The sequence below is a fragment of the Aquarana catesbeiana genome, linkage group LG05, assembly GCF_042186555.1.
Source record: "Aquarana catesbeiana isolate 2022-GZ linkage group LG05, ASM4218655v1, whole genome shotgun sequence".
In the NCBI taxonomy this organism is placed as follows: domain Eukaryota; kingdom Metazoa; phylum Chordata; class Amphibia; order Anura; family Ranidae; genus Aquarana; species Aquarana catesbeiana.
In genome coordinates this window covers 41602990-41625523 of record NC_133328.1, presented here as the reverse complement: position 1 = coordinate 41625523, position 22534 = coordinate 41602990, and the positions used below count along the sequence as shown (strand labels likewise).

At 43.8% G+C, this 22534-nt stretch overlaps 1 protein-coding gene across 4 annotated transcripts in view; it reads left to right on the top strand.

Annotated features, from left to right (window-relative positions):
• Positions 1–22534, top strand: part of CDK14 (cyclin dependent kinase 14) — a 678339-nt gene that overhangs the window by 194209 nt on the left and 461596 nt on the right. For all 4 annotated transcript variants that reach the window (XM_073629653.1, XM_073629651.1, XM_073629654.1 and 1 more), the window contains one exon: positions 11153–11232. In XM_073629653.1, coding sequence (XP_073485754.1) covers positions 11153–11232 — 80 coding nt within the window. The remainder of the gene's footprint in view (positions 1–11152; positions 11233–22534) is intronic.

Sequence of the window (22534 nt, the reverse complement as noted above, 5' to 3'; positions counted from 1 at the left end):
TATTAGGCAAAAAACATACTTATATTATTTTCGATAAAGTAAGTAAGTAGCTCGGGGACAGGACTCAGGAGGGCAAGAAATTAGAATGGGTGGCACACACACATGAACTTGACTCTGTGACACTAACAACAGTGTGCAGCTGCACAGATCATGATGACACCTCACCAAGACGATACATCCCCTCCTGAGTCACAGTCTCTCTCCATGCCAGGTGGTCCCTTGAGATCACTCCAATCCAAACAGACATGACAGTCCCGCTCCCGACTTGCCTTGCTCCCGTCCCGCAGACCCACACACTAGGCTCCGGCTCCCTTGCACCATGATATCACACAACACGCTCAGGTACCGCCTCTTCCAGACCCGCCCCCTGCTGACGCTGCCCGAACACACTGTAGCAGGCACTCTTTTTTACTGGCAACCTTTTCCTGTCACTGACATTTACTGACAGGAGGAAAGTGCCCGTTTTTTACTGGCTGCCACTAAAAATACTGACGGTTGGCAACACTGCCTTATACTTGCCTGATCTTGATTAAGCACTGTGCCCGAGGGCAGCGGTTCTGTCCACTCTCTCTTGAATGAGATGTGATCTATGAATGGAAGAGTTGGATCTTTCATTTTTTTTCTCCCATCCGCCAGTCATAGATTGCATTTCATTCATGCAAACTATAGTACAGCCTCTATGAATGGAGGAGAGGGGCAGAAAGGTTGGGCATAGTCAGCACTCTTGACAAGTGCATGTGACTAAAACCTCAGCCAATAGCACAAGGGCAATCCTCAGACTGTAGGTACCATCCCTTGTGCTGATTAAAAAAAAAAACAAAAAACTTTTGACTAAACTTGGGTTTTAATAATCTGTAATAATTTATTATTTACATTTTATTATAAAAACAAATCTTGTGTAATGAATCTTTCTTTTGTGCTATATTTAGTTCTATGTTTGAGCGTAAAAACATAGGGATGATCGCACCTTAAAACTATAACATTTATTTGGCGATATTCACCTTTTCTTTTCCTCTGGTTCAGTTATCATATGACTTCAAATTTTTTCCATTTAAAAAAAAAAAGTTGATGTAAGTGCTTTAAAACGTTTTAACAGAATATAGGCTTAAAGGTGTTTTGTTTCCTATTTAAAACAACATGCCCATCTAAGACTACCCTGTCCACAGGGTGACAACACTGCTGTGCCATTTTATTGCAGAAAAAACAGCGTTGCCACCCTGTTAAAGCAAGTTGAATACCAACAAATTTACTGGCAGAATCAACGAGTAATAAATCTGTTTTGGGGGAAAAACAAAAACTGCTGACAGACTGTATCATATATAGTATATAATTTTTTTACTTTGCCTCCTAAATTTTCTTCATTTTTATTTTTTTTGAACAAATAAAGTCTCTCCATGCAAAAGCAAGCCTTGAGCTGGATATGAGGTACAAAGCCTTCCTGTTTTACCAACCTTCAGTCGTCACCCAGACATTACTATAGCACCATAGACCTCCAAACTAAAGCTGGCCATACACTAGTAGATTTCTGAAGGAACATTTACTATGAAAATTCTCATTCGTACAAATGTCAAAATGTCCTTTGCTTTTAGCATTTATGAATGAATGGACTTTTCCGAATAAAAATGACATTTACTGTTATGCCCTGTACACACGGGCGGACTTTTCGGCATCAAAGGTCCGACGGACTTTCGACGGACTTTCTAACGAACGAACTTGCCTACACACGATCACACCAAAGTCCGACGGATTTGTACGTGATGACGTACGACCGGACTAAAATAAGGAAGTTGATAGCCGGTAGCCAATAGCTGCCCTAGCGTCGTTTTTTTGTCCGTCGGACTAGCATACAGACGAGCGGATTTTTCTACCGGACTTGCGTCCGTTGGAAAGGTTTGAAACATGTTCCAAATCTAAAGTCCGTCTGATTTTCGACCGAAAAAGTCCACTGCAGGTCAGATGAGACCCACACACGGTCGGATTGTCCGACGGATTCGTTCCGTCGGACCAGTCCGGTCGAACAGTCCGCCCGTGTGTACAGGGCATTAGCACACATGGGAGTAAGTCACATATGTGCAAGTCACAAGCAAGTCTCAAGTCTTAACCTTCAAGTCACAAGCAAGTCCCAAGTAAGTCCCAAGTTACTGTGGTGAAAAGCAAGCAAGTCAAGTCATTTTATTTTGGTCAAGTTACAAATTAAGTCAAAATACTGATCTACCCCATTTCCACCTTTAAATGCGTTAAAAGTCCGTTTTCAGGAAAGGTTTTGTTTTATTTTCAACATTAACAAAACTGCTTAGTGCTTTTTTCTTGGCATATTAAAGAAACACTTTGAATGCCCAAACAGCCGACAAGGAGCAGAACACTCAGCAATTAAATGGCCAACAAGCCTGAAAAAATGTAGTCCTTGCTGAGGGGGAAAATAACTAAGCTCAAAGTTTGAACTTGACACAATGCCAACATCTGGACACTTGAATGGTGATGAGAATAGCCACTTAAAATGCATTGCATTTGCAAAAAATAAATTGGAAAGTACTTTCTCGCTCAGTTGTGAGCGATGGAGTCGCATTATCACCCCACCATGGCTGAACACACGGTCAACAGGTGCGCTTGATGCAGGGACTGACATAACTCTTACCGCTACCCTGAACAGCTCCAATGGCATTTGGCAAATGCTGATTGGCTCAGAGGCGGTGGTGGGCGGAGTGTGTGGGTAATATTTTCGGGGGGGGGGGGGTGCCAAGTCATTGCAAGTCAAATAGCCCAAGTCAAAGTCAAGGCGCAAGTCATTAGTGACAAGTCAAAGTCAAGTCGAGTCATTTATTTAATTTTGTCAAGCAAGTCGCAAGTCCTCAAATAGGTGACTCAAGTCCGACTTAAGTCAAGTCATGTGACTCAAGTCCCCCACCTCTGGGCATTAGAACATTTTTCTTGAATGAACAAATTTCTATCCTGCTCCTTAAATTTTTTCATTGCTGCAGTCAAAAACAAGCGTCAATTTTATCTCACGAACAATTATAGGGCGTACACACGGTCAGACTTTGTTCGGACATTCCGACAACAAAATCCTAGGATTTTTTCCGACGGATGTTGGCTCAAACTTGTCTTGCATACACACGGTCACACAAAGTTGTCGGAAAATCCGATCGTTCTGAACGCGGTGACGTAAAACACGTACGTCGGGACTATAAACGGGGCAGTGGCCAATAGCTTTCATCTCTTTATTTATTCTGAGCATGCGTGGCACTTTGTCCGTCGGATTTGTGTACACACGATCGGAATTTCCGACAACGGATTTTGTTGTCGGAAAATTTTATCTCCTGCTCTCCAACTTTGTGTGTCGGAAAATCCGATGAAAAATGTCCGATGGAGCCCACACACGGTCGGAATTTCTGACAACACGCTCCGATCGGACATTTTCCATCGGAAAATCCGACCGTGTGTATGGGGCATTAGAAAGTCTAACGAACCTGAAACAGAAGTTTTCAAATAAATTCTTCTAGTGTATTTCCAGCTTGAAGAGGAACTTCAGCTTTATTTTTCTTAAAGTCAGCAGCTATAAACACAAATATCAGGTACTTGCTTACCAGTGCCTGGGATCCAGCGATGTCCTCCCGTAGCCGATCCTTCTTACGGTTGCTAGTGGCCGGTGACGCCATCTTGGATAGGGAGCCGGCTGTGGCTTCCTGAGAAACTACAACTGACTTCCCATTGCTCATGTGCAAGCTCGGTCAGCACTTTGTGGATGGTCCTGCATTGGGAGGGGACAGGGCAAGGGGATGCCATCCTCACCTAGGTGAAGATTGTGGAAGTGGAAGCAGGCACCAATTAAAAATCAGTGCTCGCTTCCCTTCTCCCCACAAAAACAAACTTGTAACTCAGTTACAGGATGTGGAGAGGGGGCAAACCACTTCACTTTTTGAGTGAGGTTCCATTTTAAAGTGGTTCTAAAGGTAGGAGTTTTTCTACCTTAATACACGCACTGCATTAAAGTAAAAAACCTCCTGCATGCAGCCCCCCCATACCTAACAGATCCCGAACGTGATCTAGCGATGTGCACTAGAGCAGCAGCTCTCTATGCGCTCTCCCTCCTCATAGGCTCAGAGACAGCAGCGGGAGACATTGGCTACCTCCTATTTTCAATCACGGCCAGTGAGGAGAGAGCGGGGGTGAGGCACCCTCTGTGTGTCAATAGACACACAGAGCAGGGCTCAGGAGCGAGCCTGCAAGAGTGCCCCCATAACAAACAGCTTTCCATGGTGGGCACTAGGCAGGGGAAGGAGCCAGAAGCACCAGTGGAGGACCCCAGAAGAGGAGGATCGGGGCTGCTCTGTACAAAATCAGTGCATAGAACAGGTATAACATGTTTGTAAATGCATATTTTTTTCTTTAAAATAACAATTACTTTAACTTTTGGCAGTAATCAGAAAATCTGGGAACCCATTTTTTATTACTTGTTTGTAATGTAGGAGAGAGATTCACAAACACCCAATAAAAAATAAATAGACTTTAAATATACCAAAGTATCAGTACTCATACTCGCTTATGCTTACAATTGGCAATCGCATCCAAGCCTACCATGGGATTTTGAATCTGATTGGTGATATACAAAGCAAGAGTAAGTTGCACAACATGAAGCAGATCCCACTCAGGTCACATATAAGAAGCTATCTGGAATTTGCCTTTACTTTATTACATTGAATTTAGATAAAGGTAATTTGTTTTGGACTTTTTACAGCTGTGTTTTCTGGAAATTCATCAGCATGCCACTAATTGACTTTACTTGTTGCCTAGGATAGCTCTTAAAATAATATACTCCAATTAGCCAAACTTTTTTTCACAGAAATAAAAGTAAATTAATATTTAAACATTATTTGCGGCAGAGAAATATGGCTAATTAGTCTGCAGAAACAGCAATCTACATAATAAATGGCGTTCATCTGCAGGTTTGTTCAGGGATATGAGGAGATTTAGGCAGCTTAGACATTACAGGTTATACCTGCAAAATGCTTGATGTGTATTGAACTACATATAAAAGAGAGCACCGAAAGTGGACAGAAGATGGAACGATCACAAATTGTTGGCTTCAGAGAGGGCAGAAGATGGAGGGATCACAGAGGAATGGTGGGGTACACACAGGGCAGGAGATAGATCAGAGGGATGGTGGGGTATACAGAGGACAGAAGATAGAAGAATCACAGAGGGATGGTGGAAGCATGAATGACAGAAGATAGGAGAGAGATCACAGAGGTATGGTGGGGTACAGAGAGGGTGAAGGATGTAGGAGAGACATCACGGGAATGGTTGGTGTACAGAGAGAGCAGAAGATAGGAGAGGGATCACCGAGGTTTGTGGGGTACAGAGGGCAGAACATAGGATAGAGATCACACACAGGGGAATAGTGGGGTACAGACAGGGCAGAAGATATGAGAGAGATCACACACAGGGGAATAGTGGGGTACAAAGAGGGCAGAAGATAGGAGAGAGATCGTACTGGGATGGTGGGGTACAGGGAGGGCAGAAGAGAGATCACAGCGGAGTGGTGGGGTACAGAGAGTAGCAGAAAAAAGAGAAAATAATTGCGCTTCAAAGTGTTTAAAGGTGTGAAAAAAAGCAGCGATATCTTAAATGTGACACAAACACATAACATAAACAAGAAAAAATTGGATAATTCGCGCTATATAAATTAGTGAATGTGTGGCCAAATTGCCACACCAAAAACTCTAAATGCAACCAATATTAGTGAATGCATAAACCATCTGTGCAGTAATATGTCACCATTAGTGCAAACAAATGTCAAATAAAGTCCAAGCGCAATAAATGTATTGGAAAATTATTGTGACTGGTTAAAAAAAATTTAGTCCATAAGAAACCCCCCCCCCAAAAAAAAGGCGAAATAGTAATCCCGGGTCTTTCAACCGCATGGAGCCTTGGATGTGTGGAACCACCACCAACAGTAAGAGCCTAGCCCCTTACCAGAACCCCATGACCCCCCGTTACAGAGGGTCTAAGAGGGCTTTTGAGATCCTACTGGTCCGGAGTTCCCAGGAACAGAGATGGAGATGGGACCTGGAAGGGCGTCAGGTGCTGGGATGGAGATGGATGGGTCCACAGGAAGGGGGCTCAGCCCTTGAGTCCAGCCAGTGAGGCAAAGCTCACATGTGTAAGCAATTTTTTTGCCACTGCTTATCTAGTACAGGGTTTCTCATCAGGGGTGCCTTGACAGCAGGATATTAAAAGCTTAAAACAAAGAAGAAAGCGAAAAAGAAGACACTCGATCGTTTCAATAGGACCCACGGGCAAAATGATTAACTACAAATTGACTCTCCTTACTAAAATCTTCATAAGTCAGTAAGTCTGGATAAAAGTCACCTGCCTCTCCCTCCCTAGCCTGCTCTCTACCTTTGCTAGGTAGAGAGCAGGCTAGGGAGGGAGAGGCAGGTGACTTTTATCCAGACTTACTTACTGCTAAAAGGTAGAGAGCAGGCTAGGGAGGGAGAGGCAGGTGACTTTTATCCAGACTTACTGATGAAGATTTTAGTAAGGAGAGTCAATTTGTAGTTAATCATTTTGCCCGTGGGTCCTCTTGAAACGATTGAGTGTCTTCTTTTTCGCTTTCTTCTTTGTTTTAAGCTTTTAATATCCTGCTGTCAAGGCACCCCTGATGAGAAACCCTGTACTAGATAAGCAGTGGCAAAAAAATTGCTTACACATGTGAGCTTTACCTCACTGGCTGGACTCAAGGGCTGAGCCCCCTTCCTGTGGACCCATCCATCTCCATCCCAGCACCTGACGCCCTTCCAGGTCCGATCTCCATCTCTGTTCCTGGGAACTCCGGACCAGTAGGATCTCAAAAGCCCTCTTAGACCCTCTGTAATGGGGGGTCATGGGGTTCTGGTAAGCGGCCAGGCTCTTACTGTTGGTGGTGGTTCCACACATCCAAGGCTCCATGCGGTTGAAAGACCCGGGATTGCTATTTCACTTTTTTTTTTTTTTTGGGGGGTTTTCTTATAGACTACATTTTTTTTAACCATTCACAATGATTTTCCAATACATTTATTATGCTTGGACTTTATTTGACATTTGTTTGCACTAATGGTGATATATTACTGCACAGATGGTTTATGCATTCACTAATATTGGTTGCATTTAGAGTTTTTGGTGTGGCAATTTGGCCACACATTCACTAATTTATATAGCGCAAATTATCCAATTTTTTCTTACAGAGAGGGCAGAAGATAGAAGAGGGATGACACCGGAATGGTGGGGTACAGAGAAGGCAGAAGATAGGAGAGGGATCACCGAGGGATGGTGGGGTATACAGAGGGCAGAAGATAGAAGAATTAGAGGGATGGTGTAAAACATAGAGGACAGAAGAAAGGAGAGAGATCGCAATCGAATGGTGGGGTACAGGGAGGGCAGAAGATGGAAGAGACATCACAGGAATGGTTGGGGTACAGAGAGAGCAGAAGATAGGAGAGGGATCACAGGGGAATGGTGGGGGGGAGAGGGTGCAGGATGCAGGAGAGACATCACAGGGGAATGGTTGGGGAGCAAAGAGAGCAGAAGATGGGAGATAGATCACAGAAGAATGGTGGCAGGGGCATGCGTACAGGGGTCACCATTGTGACTCAGGCCCATGCTCCGGGGACCTGTGCGCCCCCTCCCGTAAGCCTGAATAGGAGGGAGGCGGGTGTGGAGGCATGTGGAGGGAACTGATCCCTCCATGTAGCCGCTGAATGTCCTCTTCTCCTCCTCTCCCTTGCGCAGACATTCAGCGGCTGCAGGAGGGAAATGGAACACATTGGTTCCTCCACACGCCGCTCCCACCATCTCCCTATCCTTGTCCTGCTGCCCCGGGCCCCTGTGTGATTCCCTGCCCCCCCCCCCCCCCCCCCGCAGCACTGCCGTGTCCCCTCCCATCTCCCGGTGGCTGCTGCAGGGGATCTGTCAGGAGAGTAGGGAAGCGGCTGGTAACTGGTAACATGTCTTAATGAATAAAGTCAGTGATTTTTTTTTAAAAATCCATTCATAGCTGGGGCATAATAAACTGTGTTTACTATACTTCAGTTTAGAAATGAATAGATAGTTCTGTACAGAGATATTCCTGTTCATTCATTCTGTGCAGCTGAGGCTGCAGAGAAAGGGACTGATAAATCTGTTCTCAGTCACTTTTTGTCCCAATAGTGAGACATTAGGGATTTGTTTAGACCCCTGATATTTCACCAAACCTCCCCAACGGGGGTCCTAAAAAATATGTAAAACATATTATAATGAAATTGTAAAAAAATAAAATATAATGGTAAATAATAAAAAAATAAAACCGCAATATAAAAAACTGACACCAGTGGCGGAACTACTAGGGCTGCACTTGCGACTGGGCTCTGGCGTTCTGCCACCGTGGGGGCAGGAAGGTGGCCCCCTGCAGGACCCTAATAAAGGGTCCCACGATAGGAGTAAAGTGCCCCGGGATCAGTGCGAAGGGCCCCCTTCATGGTTTCTTGCACTGAAGGTTCTAGTTACGCCTCTGAATGGTGGAGTACTTAAAGTGCAGAAGATAGGAGTGAGATCACAGAAGGATGGTAGGGTACAGAGAGGGCAAAATTGGAGATGGATCACAGGAGAAAGCTGTGGTACAGAGAGGGCAGATGACATAAGATGGATCACAGAGGTACGGAAAGGGAAGAAGATGCGAGCGGGATCACAGAAGGATGGTGGGGTACAGAAAGTGCAGAAGATAGGAGAGAGATAACAGGGGAATGGTGGGGTCCAGACGGGGCAGAAGACATAAGATGGATAACAGAGGTACAGAAAGGGTAGAAGATGGGAGTGGGATTGGGATGGGCGTGGGATCACAGAAGGATGGTGGGGTATAGAGAGAGCAGAAGAGGACAGATAATAGAAGAGAGGTAACTGAAGGATGGTGGGGCACAGAAAGAACAGAGAGAATTGGAGAGAGAAGAAGGTGGAGAACAGAGGGCAGAGATAAATGTTATGTGCATTGGATTGGCCAGTACTAAGAAAACAATCACACTTTTTCAAGCCTTAATTTTGAGTAGGCTGTCTAACACAATGTGCCTTAATGTGTTGTAATGCACTGCGATATAAAGTGATCAGGCCCTAAGATGCAGCAGGAAAAGGAGAAACAGACCAAAAAATGGCAGAAAGATTGCAGTGGTTGACAATAGATGGTATGAGGGAGTCACAGATAAAGAATATAATGGTAGAAAATAGAACAGAAAATAGCACAGAGTGTAGGAAAGAGAGAGAGAACAGGACAGAGGGGATAGACAAAGAAAGTGTGCTCCATTTTGAAACTATAACATGTATTTGTACCCATAGCGAAGACTACTCTCAGGAACCTCCTAGTCATTAAATAAAATACCTACATGAAGCATCCCTGGTATAAAAAATACAGTGAATACTTCTCTTTCCTGCTTACCACTAAGCAGAAGGAGAGCAGGAGTTACGAAGAAAATGGGAAAATGATCACAAAAGATAGGGCTTTCCCCTCCCCTGCCTGAGCTGTGACTTGCAGCCTGTGAGGAGACCCCATATCCTGAGACAGGTGTTACAATGACACAGATTGTTGCTTAATGACTGATACGTGGAGCGAGCCATAGAGGAAGGGCCAGTGATTCTATTATATATCCCCCAAGGTAAGAACTTCCCTCCAGGTAGAGGGAGTGATGGGGGGGGGAGACTGGGGATGAAGGCTTCCATAGAGGGACAGGACATTACCACTGGTGTGTAACTCCTCTACCTCGCTTCATCCACCCTGTTCTACCCCTCCACCTGGCTTCATCCACCCTGTCCTCCCCTCCACCTGGCTTCATCCACCCTGTCCTCCCCTCCACCTGGCTGCATCCCCAGTCCTCCCTGCCACCTGGCTGCATCCCCCAGTCCTCCCCGCCACCTGGCTGCATCCCCCCAGTTATCCCCTCCACCTGGCTGCATCCCCCCAGTTATCCCCTCCACCTGGCTGCATCCCCCCAGTTATCCCCTCCACCTGGCTGCATCCCCCCAGTTATCCCCTCCACCTGGCTGCATCCCCCCAGTTATCCCCTCCACCTGGCTGCATTCACCCTGTCCTCCCCGCCACCTGGCTGCATTCACCCTGTCCTCCCCGCTACCTGGCTGCATCCACCCTGTCCTCCCCGCCACCTGGCTGCATCCACCCTGTCCTCCCCTCCACCTGGCTGCATCCACCCTGTCCTCCCCTCCACCTGGCTGCATTGGCTGCATTCACCTTCACCCTGCCCTCCCCTCCACCTGGCTGCATCTCCTCTGTCCTCTTCATCTGGTTGCATCCCCTGCTCTCTTCTGTCCACCTGTCTCTATCCTCACCACCACCTGGCTGCATCCCCCCTCTCCTCTGTCCACCTGGCTCCACCCCCCCCCCCCCCCTGACCTGGTGGCATCCCCCCTCATCTCTGTCCATCTGGCTCTATCCTTGCCTCCAACTGGCAGCATCCCCTATCTTCTCTGTCCACCTGACTCTGTAATGTGAAAACCCAGCAGTGGAAGACAGAAAACAGAATCGCTCACGCAATGTGCGTAGCCAGATTCTGTTTTCTACTTCCTTATGAAGCAGGCTAAATATAACTAAAAGACACCAAGAAAACAGTAGTTGTGATTATTTGAAAGTTGGTTTAAAAAAATAAATAGGCTGCTCAGTCTGAAATGCCCGGGCCTATTTTTTTTTATCCCAGTCTGGGCCTGCTGCTAAGCAAACCCCACACTTGAATGGTTTCAGGATGCTTTACTGTTGCCATGACACAGGACTGATAGTAGCACTCACCTGTTTTTTTTTTTTTTTTTTTCTGGATGCCCCAATCAGAAAGGGGATTCATCAGAGCAAATGACTTTACCCCAGTCCTCAGCAGTCCAATCCCTGTACCTTTTGCAGAATATCAGTCTGTCCCTGATGCTTTTCCTGGAGAGAAGTGGCTTCTTTTCTGCCCTTCTTGACACTAGGCCATCCTACAAAAGTCTTCGCCTACACACACACATAGTATATACATACACACACACATGATGGTATAAAAATGTATTGATTTAATTTTCAGCACTTTAAGCCACGCCCAAAACAGCTATAAGCCCCGCCCCTGTTATCCAGCTGCCAGTTGCTAAAATTACTTTTTATTATTTTCAGAGTAAATGGAAAGCTTGTGGCGCTAAAGGTGATAAGATTACAAGAAGAAGAGGGTACTCCATTTACTGCAATCAGGGAAGGTAAGAAATTTCAAATCCCATGACCAGCCTTTCCCCAACATAAATAGTATTTTTGTTGAGCAAAAATTTTCTCTGTTTTGTGGAGCATAGTAGCTTATTATGATCGGACGTGTTATTAGATGCTGATATGTGCACTGATAAAGTGGGAGACATGGTAACATCATGAGGTCAGGCCATTGAAAGAGCGAGCACTTCAGGCTGCATCTCTTCTTCCGCTTATATAATCCTGTTGTACAGTGATAATACTTTAAGAATGAATGTTCAAATTCTGCGTAAGTCCAATCCAGACAAAGGTGAGGTTCCAAAGACTGTACTTAGACCGTACACGTCTGTTTCTCTCACCAATGACTCCTCTGTTTTGCACTGATAGATTTGGGAAGACTATCCTGTTTGCACGCCAGATGATTTTAATGCAAAGATACTTACATTTATGGATCATTTATGGAATTACCAGTAAGGCTTTATTTGGTGGTTTTGCTTTGGAAGAAATATTGTATTTATGTATTTTCGGTAGAAAATAATAATTTTCCCACACTTTCTGACCAGTAAAGTTGTTTTTTAAAAATTAGGTTGGAGTACAGATTTTGCAACTTTGACTCAGTTCTTGCATATGTGTGCCTGCGCTTGTGCCACGTAAGTTCTGGTGTGTTTCTCCTGCTTGTAAAAACTCAGGTGCTGCATACAGCCATCCATCGACATGAATGGCCATGCCTCGCTGTGTTTTGATATATGCCATTGCTCATTTAAAAACAGGTATAGCATATGGTCGTATTCCAAGAATAAAACTTTTTTATTTTTTTGCATACGCCCATGTGCTTTACTTGTGTCTAAGCAAGCGCTGGCATATACCAAAGTACAGCCGTGTGCAGCCATTCATGTCTATGAGTGGCTGTATGCAGCACCTGGGTTTCCTAGACTGAAGAAATACACCAACATTTGCATTGTGCAAAAGGCAAAATTATTTTGCAAGTTATTTTACTTTTTTTTTATTTTTATTTTTTTTTTAGCTAAATGCTGTAAACAAAAATTTCTCTTTAAAAGGCTTTGAGACTTGGAGTTGTTTCCATAAACATATGGAACTTTTTTAGATCACTAATGACTCAGATAGCAAGCAATTGTGCTGCAAGTTTGAAAATGACTTGCTAACCCATTGCTAGAATTTTTCCAGACTTCACAAGTTTGTTGCACAATTGCAGCAAGTCCGCATTGCATGACTCCAGATCAACGTTCTTTGCAAACATTCTGCAAGGCTGTTGCAATTTCTGGTTCAGTTATGTTGTGCACATACCGCAGCGGTCACTGTGACTTGCAGAGCTTTTGCTATAGACTCACCACTGCAACCTTACTCTTGCTAGAGAGCAAATTTGCTACAAATTGGAAAAGTGTCAACTAGAACTTGTGCTTCAAGTGCTCTGCAAGTGTACAACTTTGCCAGTGAAAATGTGAAGCAAGTTAACAGACTTAGGGCTCTTTCACATGGGGCGGATCAGTGATGATCCGCCCCGTGAACACCCGCTGGCTCAGCGGGGATCGCTCCGCCGATCCCCGCTGAGCAGAAAGATGACAGGTCCATCGCTGCACGCTGTGCAGCTACGGACCTGTCAGAGCGCCGCTCTCCCCTATGGGGGATCGGATGATGACGGACCGTAGTGTCCGTCGTCACCCGATCCGATCCGAAAACGGATGGAAAAGTAGGTTTTTCCTCCGTTACACTTTTCGGATCGGAGCGGCGTCGGATGTCAGCGGACATGTCACCGCTGACATCCGACGCTCCATAGGGATACATGTATGTCCGTTTTTCATCCGAAAACGGAAGGATGAAAAACGGACATACGGATCCCCCGTGTGAAAGAGCCCTTACAATTCAACACTGCCACAAATTTGTGGCAATTTATCTTTGCCATCTGGGGAGCGCCGTTTGCAAAAAATGTAATGAGAAGACATGCAACCAATGCAAAATCATGAGGCACTGGACTAAAAAATGGTTCTCCTCATATGCAAGTAGATAAAAGCTCTTGCCAACTTGACTTGGGAAAGTTTGTATGATCTAGTTCTGCTATTTTTATGTTTTACTGAGGTGCAGTTTTTGACTTGTACACTGTTAAACAAGTACAATTAAATGAAGGCAAACAAGTTGACTTGCTAACGGTAAGCTTAAAAGAACATTGAAAAAAATTAAGGGAAGACGGGGGTGTTGATTAAAAAGTAATGTGGGTAATTAGGGATTAATTAGAGGATGAATAGCAAAGAGTCTTTAATAAAATCACCATACAGATTTTAATTTGGCTCTATCAGCTTGTAAAATTGCAAGGGTTGTGAATGTAATTTGGAACATATTTAGTTTTAGACATCTGAAGTAAATTTGTATACAAATCTTAGTTTCTTTAGTAAGATTGTCTTTAAGGGTGGGGGTGGGAGTGAAGTACCTCCTGGGGTGGGTCTGGGGTGTTTGAAATCCCAATGATTGTTAGGGATTCTCCTGCCTAGCAAGCAGTTGGTAAGTGGCTTGCAACCTGAATTAAATGACGTTGAGTCTTTTTTACAGCTCTCCCCCATCCCAGGTTTACTAATTACGAGTCAATGTGGTCTAAGAAGTTGGTTACCCTGCCCCCCAAGGAATGGGAAAAAGCTTCACACACAGTTTATCTGTTGCAAATAAAACCCAGGAGAAAGGCATGAATATTTTAACCAGATGGCATAGATGCCCCATCATCCTTCACAATTTCCATCTCTCTCCCCAATATGTTCCGGTGCTGCCCAGAGGATGTAGGGACCATGACATACATCTGGTGGGTATGCCCCCCATTAGGTGGTTCTGGAGATCTGTTCTCTCTCTGCCACCAGGGGACAGGCTCATGATTTCCAAATATCCCAGACCATCCCTGCTATCTGTCCCTCCTGGTACCATTAACTCTACAAAGAATGACGGCAGTCAGAGTGGTTATTCAGCATCATTGGCAAACCCAATATGCACCATCTCTAGCCAAATGGGTCACAGGCTTAATCGTACAAATGGGTTGTTTGACTGCTGAAACTCATGATAAGCAGGAAGGCTACTTGATTACCTGGGTAGCTTGGATGGCTTTTAGGGGCTCCCAAGAATTGTGTAGTCAATGGTGTTTGACCATGGTGGAGAGGGGAAGGGATGGGACACACAGCTTCCACCCCCCTTCTATCCCTGTTCCCTACTACATCCTTCACAATGACCTTCATCATCTCCTGAACCTAATCCCAATATGCCTTTCTAAGTTTTCTAAGTTATGTCCATATCCTACCTCCACAGACCCTTCCTACACATTCCACTCACCTACCACACACAACCCTCCCCCTCTATACAATAGGCTGTCCACTTTTCTAACATATCAAAAAGAAGCTCAGGTAAATAATTCTCCTGTTCAAGCCAGACAGTATAATGTGCACTGTAATTACCTATTCTTCTGTTTTACCCAGTCTTGTATTACACAACTTTATATACACCATGTATCAAATGACTAGGGATGAGCCGAACACCCCCCGGTTCGGCTTGCACCAGAACTTGCGAAATTTGTGCAAACATGCGAACAAAGTCTATGGGACACGGATGTGAAAAATCAAAAGTGCTCATTTGAAAGACTTATATGCACGTTATTGCCATAAAAAGTGTTTGGGGACCCAGGTCCTGCCCCAGGGGACATTTATCGATGCAAAAAAAGTTTTTAAAACGGCCGTTCTTTCAGAAGCAGTGATTATAAGAATGCTTAAGGTGAAACAATAAAAATGAAATATTCCTTTAAATATTGTGCCTGGGGGATCCCCTTAGTCTGCCTGTAAAGTAGCGCATTTTCCCCATGTTTAGAACAGTACCGCAGCAAAATGACATTACTAAAGAAAAAAATGTCATTTAAAATTGCTCACGGCTGTAATGTATTGCCAGATTCCGGCAATATACTTAAAAAAATCATTGAAAAAAACAGCATTGGTTTCCCTCCAAATCCATACCAGGCCCTTTGGGTCTGGTATGGATATTAGGAGAACTCCACGCCAAATTCATTTTAAAAATGATGTGGTGGTCCCCCCCAAAATCCATACGTATATATAGGCTACACTGAATGCAGTGTGTGTGTGTGTGTGTGTGTGTGTATATGTGTAAATTTTATATATATATAAATATATATATATATATATAATATATAAATGATGGGGCACGTTCTCCAATGCAAAAATATTTCTTTATCTGATTTGCACTTCAAGATAAAACTGTGAAATGCTACTGTACAGTTAGGAGCTTACCATGCTCTTCATCAGGCTCTGTGCAACAATCTATTTTTTTTTTTTTTTTTATAAAATATATTTATTCAGTTTTGATATATAAAAGTACAAGATTTAATTAAACTAAAATAAAAACCGCAGAGATGATCAAATACCACCAAAAGAAAACTCTATTTGTGGGAAAAATAGGACGTCAATTTTGTTTGGGTACCACGTCGCACAACCGTGCAATTGTCAGTTAAAGCGATGCAGTGCCGAATCTCAAAAAATGGCCCGGTCATTGAGCAGCCAATTCTTCCGGGGCTGAAGTGGTTAAGCAAAGATGAGGATGCCCTAGAGCAGTGATGGCGAACCTTGGCACCCCAGATGTTTTGGAATTACATTTCCCATGACGCTCAACTACACTGCAGAGTGCATGAGCTTCATAGGAAATGTGGTTCTAAAACATGTGGGGTGCCAAGGTTCGCCATCACGGCCCTTGAGGTTCTAGTAGCTCTGATGAGGCCACAGTTCCTCTTTAGCTGCTATAGAGAAAATGGTGTCACCCTCCTCGCTATGTTATCTGTGTGTATATCACCTGACCAGAAACGCAAACATGCCTGCAGATAAAACAGTCCTCTGATGTATTCATCTGTGTATCTAGCTGGTTGATTGAAGTTCTGAATGCTTACCCAACGTTCAAACCCGTCCATCAATACCATTAATGAGATATCTGCACTTGGCAGAATCCTTTACAACGTTATCTTATTGTAACACGCAGTGTATGCGCCACAATAGGATGACAGCAGCGCGCAATTTTTGACCGCACACGAGCAGGGCTTTTATATGACGGGCTGCATTATAGCATCCGGAATGAGATGAAGCTTTGAATTGCACGCTGGTTTACTTTGTTCCCCATCATGAAACTCCAGGATTGCTTTTCTCCCCTCATTAAAATGATGTTGACGTGATGAGCCATCGACGCGTATGCAAAACAAAATCTTAAGACCGAATTTTATCATCCTTTTTTATTTCACTCTCGGATTCCGTTCCGTAGTATTGTTTTAACAGCGTGAATGCACCCTCGTTGAGATTTTCATCATAAATTGGCTAACCCGCCAAGCTAAGCTATGAGCCTTTTTGTTGGGCGGCAATTACAGGTTTAACGGAACAAAACCGTAGAAGAAAGCACTACAGAAAAAAATGGCTCTGTAGCCATACAAAAGATGATGGAAGTGTTTTTTTTTTTTTTTTTTTGTGGGAGATTTACTTATTCAAGTCGCTGTGATATGATCTGAGATCCTGGGGTGCCGAGCCGAACAGGAAGAAAGAAAGCCGGTTACGGTGAGAATATAATGTTTTTACGGCAGAGTATCTGAACAGGAGTAGCTGCAAATAAGCTGGAGACGATGGCGCTGATTTACTAAGAAAAATGTTCTTACATTAATTGGTGCGCTGGAAAAGTCCCTAACCGAACATGCGAACCAGCGCACTTTGAAGTGCAAATAACGATGATAAATACCCGCGTATGTAAACTGCAACTGGCGCTAGGGTAACTGCGTTTTTCTCATTGATAAGAGCGCACGCCCAATACAATTGGTTAATTCCATCTCATTGGATGTGTCTTGTTAGGATTCAGATTTGCTTTAAAAGGGTTAATTAACTGAGAACACCTACTAATTGCCTATCACTTTTAATATACCTTTGAAATGTTTTTTTTCTTTTTTTACCCAAATCTTTCAATACATTACAAAGAACAGAGAAGTGTTTCTAAACCCAATAAATGTATATTTTCAGATCTTGATCTTTAAAGGTGACCATACACTGCAATCAGATCTTAAATAAATTGGATTTAGTGCAAGAGCCTGATTGATTTCCTATAATTTGAATTAATTGTTCAAGTGCGTCTTACTATTACCTATTTTGCCGAAATATCGAGTTGGACAGAGATTGGCCAATAAGATTGCATAGTGCATGACCATCTTAAGTGCCTAATTTGGAATGTAGATGTGCCATGACCCACTTGTATTTTCCAAACAAGATTTCTTGGGCATTATATAAGGCACATGAGAACCCACCTTCTTTCAAGACGTGCTAGGGTGATCAGGAATCTTCAAACTACGGCTCTCCAGCTGTTGCGGAACTACACATCCCATGAGGCATTGTAAAACTCTTGACATTCATAGGCATGATGGGAATTGTAGTTCCTGAACAACTGGAGGGCCATAGTTTGAAGACCCCCGTGTTAGACCATTATTATACCTCCAGAATTGGCAGTGTGGCATCTACCCAACTCCTCTCTGCTGGTGGGCACAAGAACCTACATCTAAAGATATATATTTGGGCAACACAGTGGTGTAGTGGGTAGCACTTTCACCTATTAGTAAAAAGGGTTGCTGGTTTGAATCCCGCCCGCGACACCATCTGCCTGGAATTTGCATGTTCTCCCTGTGCCTGCATGGGTTTCCTTCAGGTACTCCGGTTTCCTCCCACACAAACACCACCGCATGTAAAAATAAATAAAAAATTATCTTAATTTGCGAATAAGGATCAACTCTTCCTCCAAGAACAGTGAGCAGGGCATGGTGGTGGGAAGAAATTAGCAGCAGTACAAGCAACTTCCTGTAGGGGCGTGATGTCATTCCTGTGTGCTGGCCACTGCTTCTGGGAACCAGATATGCACCACGGGTACCTCCCGCAGACAGCAGTTGCGCATCTCACATACACAGCAGTTGCGCATTTAGCTGCAGGAACCCAATTTTTAGGGAAATGAATAGTAAAGCAGATTTCCAGGACTGGACTAACAAATGTTTCTAGTGAAAGGCAACTGGTGTTTTCTATTAAAAAAGGTCTAAATGGGCCATTGAAATGCATCACATTTTGCCACTTTCCCCTTGAAATTTATTCACTTCCTGTCACATAGCCAAACAGGAAGTGAGGGTAAAACCCTACCAATGTCTTTCTTTGGGGACAAACAGATCAATCTCAATAGTTTCCCCATTAGGTAAATTGCACTCTAGCATTTTGCTCTGTACAGCACAAATTAGTAGGCATCTTGGATTTTGGGGTTTATTTACTAAAGGCAAATCTACTTTGCACTACAAGTGCACTTGGAAGTGCAGTTGCTGGCGATCCGAGGGGGACATGCAAGGAAAAAAAAAAAAAACAGCATCTCTGCTTCTACATGAAGAGATGATAAAATCACCAGTGCTTTCCCTAAGATTTACAGCAAGTACACTTGTATTGCAGAGTGGATTATACCTAATAATTTGGGCTGTACACAACAAAGTGCTAGAGTGCAATTTGCCTAATGGGGACACTAGTTAGGTTGACCTGTGTGTCCCCAAGGAAAGACATTGGTAGGGTTTTACCCTCGCTTTCTGTTTGGCTATGTGACAGGAAGTGAAGCCAATTTTCAGAAAAGGGACACAAAGCCTAACCTAAAAAAGACAAGCAGGGGTTCTAGCATTTGGTTTCCCTCAAATGCCCACAATTAGAATAGGATTGTCTTGAGCTAGATTTTAGCCCAGTGCTCTAAATCAGTGCTTCTTAACCCTGTCCTTAAGTACCCCCAACAAGCCATGTTTGCAGGTTTTCCTTCATCTTGCACAGGTGCTTTAAATCAGTCAATGGCTTGGTATTTTGGCCAGCTATTTTAGCCAAGATAAATTCCCAAAAACATGTCCTGTCGGGGGTACATTAAGGACTGGCTGAGAACCACTGCGCTAAGATGGAAAATTTTCCTTTCCTGGTGCCTATTCATGGCAGCATACACACAATCCTTGCATATGCTGCCATGAAGGCACCAGGAAAGTAGCTTTTAGACAAATCACACCTTTTTTTTGTTTGGCCATGCCAATAAGCCTGGTTAAGCTGCAGCTGGGAAATCTGTTGCATGAAAATGAACAAAACACATAAAACATAAACATTTGCTACAAATTTTATTGGTCAACAAAACAGAACTTGGAAAAAGAGCAAGGAAAGCAAAAAACACATGCATGTTTGTTAATTTGCGACACTAAAAGAATATGGTTTTGAGGTCTTTCCATTTTGTAGAGGAAAAAAACAGGAGTTAAAAGGACTGCGCCCACAACCGGATAGTTTCTGTACTTTAAGGATTTAAACATTTAGTCGTCACAACAGCTTCAGGAAGATTTTGCAAAATAATGCAGCACAGACAATTAAATCAAAGTGAAACTAACAACCTACAAACGATACACATTGACAAAATCACAAATATTTCAAGGCAAAATATCCCCCCCCCCCAAAAAAAAAATTAAACAAAAGTAAAAAGACTTACTCTAAAACACATCTGTTTTGCAAAGGCAAAGACATAAACACACACACACACCTACACCTCTTTTCAGGGCAAGGTGAAGAATGCTATCTGCAAGTTTTATATAACATAGGTTTGCGTTATAATGAGGCAATTGAAAACACATGCACAGTCCATGAAACACACAAAATGCAAGTTCACCCAATTTAGAGACAGAACTTCAAAATGGGTACTTAAAAAACACACTCGCTGAGCATGCCCAGAAAAATCCAAGTGCTGTTCACACACAAAAAAATAAATCTAAACACCAAAAGCCACAGGAAAAAATCAAAGTCCCTGGGCATGCCCAGAACAACACAAATGCAGCTAGCACAAAATAAGACACCCCCTGTCCAAAATGAAGCACATCATTCAGCATGCTACAAAATTACAGATGAGACAAACACCCCACGGTCCAGGGGGGAAAACAAAGAGCCTAACATGGGCAAAAGTTATATAACAGACACCATTGCAGTCTATGGCAACTGACTTGTTAATTTTGCTAGTCCCCACTTGGCTGGCTTATCTTCTAGTTATTGGCCTTAAAATGAATATGAGGGTCCAGGACTTACACTGAGGGACATATATCAATGTCACCAATTTGGACAACCCCAAAAATGAAAAAAAAAAGTGCCTTTTAAAAATGCAAAATTGCTTAAAAGCTAGTAACTTGGGCTTACTCTGCCTGTAAAGTGGTGCATCTGTAGCATGTGTCCAAAATGCTGCTTCAAAGATGTACGGCTTTAGAAAAAACTTACAAATCTACATTGCAGCTGCAAGATTTTAACACACAACAAAAAATTGCCTGCCCCCTCATGACATACAAGGCCATTTGGGGCTGTTAAGGCTTAAAATGAGAACCGCCACATGAAAAATACCACCCCAAACTAAAAAAATATTGTGCCCCTCCCACACACTAACAAACCCCTAGCCAAACACACAGCAAGCCAGCCCATGAAAGGGGGGGGGGGGGGTGGATGCTTGGGGGCAGGAGGGGCTCGGGCACCCTAAAAGTCAGCCACCTTGTTCCCATATTAAGGGGAACAAGAGCCTCTTCCAAACAACCCTAGGATGGGGTTGTGGGGGGCTGCAGACAGTGGGCTTCATGGAATGTGGAAATCCCCTTTAAACTAGTGGGTACAAGGTGGTTTGTGGTTGGTATTGGGCTGAGCCCAACATGCCCCAAAGGCAGCCAGCTATGTTAAGTGCATGTGGCCTTGTATGGTTCAGGAGGGGGGTTGGGCGTTCGCTCTTCTCGCCCCCTTCTTAGCTGACCCTATTGTATGCTCTGAAAAATGACGTGGTTTGGATTGGTGAAGGCAGCTCACAGCCTTTGGAGAATAGAGTGGAGTGTGGAGTTCTCTTTTAAAAACAAAAGCTAGCCCATGGAAATCATATGCATTCGAGGGGGAAGGTTAAATGCCCTTTTAGGAGCCCTTTTAGGAGGAGCTAGAGGAGCGAGAGTGTTTTTTCATAATTTTAACAAGGTGCATGTTACACGTTGGCAACGTAACGTGCTAACATGACCCGTGTGCAAATCTCCTTAAAAAAATACATAAGGGTGAACCAGCGTAAAAAAAAAAAATTGACAAGTTTAGAGGTGCTCCTATTCAACCCACACAATTGCATGCACGCATTTGCTTAACATTTACTAAGATTTTGGCCGCGCAGTGAATGCATTTGAACGAGCGCAAGAGCCGCTTGCGCATGTACTCTGCTTACATCTCACGCAGTTCTAAACGTACTTGCATACTTTCTCATTCTATTTTGGGCATGTTTGTTACTAGGGCAGTTGTTACTAAACTTCCTCACATCACCCCATAATATTGGAGCCTTCATCTTCTGTTTAATATTGAATTGAAGATGCCGTGTGCCATGTCCATAGTGGTGCACAGATTGCATTCTCCAGTGCGCCGAGATTGCTATAGTAAATGAGGGATTCACACTCTGTTCCTGGCGCACCGTTTCGGAAAGGATCAGATGGTCTCCGCCACTACTGATGGATCCGGTAAGCGGCAGAGATGACCGGGACTCGGCGGGAGGGTGGTGGTCACCTCTTCCGCCGCCGATAAAAGTGATCTTGCGGCAAATTCACCGCAGAGACCACTTTTATCTTAAAGCGCACCCCCCCATTGAAGAAAATCCTGGGGTTATGGCAGCTATCTGCTGCCATAACAACGGTATTTAACGTCAAAGTAGCAACGTAAATCCACAGTGGGCGGTCTGTAGGTGGTTGTAAAGTGTCAGTGCTGGGTTCATATGTGTTACCAAGCTGCAATGTGTTTGTGCAGGGTATGTATGTGTTAACAGTTGCAGTGAATTAGTGCTGCCTTCATAGATGTTAACAAGCTGCAGTAATGTCAGTGCTGGGTCCATAAGTGTTAACAAGCTGCAGTGTGTGGGAAGGTGCAGAGGCAGTAAACACTCAATCCAGTTGCAATAAAAGAACTGTATTGAATGTAAAGTTCAATAAAACCAAACTATCCAGCAGGAGGACAACCTGAGCAGGTGCACTCACAGAACGTTGCAGCGAAGAATATAACAGTAGGTCTTGGGTGCACCGACAGCATCTGCCTTTGAGGAGTGAAATGCGGATTGGCTAATCCGTACTCAAATGAGGAGGCTTCCAAGAAGGATGCTGTGTCTTTGCTCTTACCCTACTCATCTGGAAACTCTCCCTGACGCTGACTGTCCCTGGCAGATGGGTGCCCTGTCCCTTCACTTGTTAAATGAATGCCAAGCCTGGGAGCCAGGGTCTTA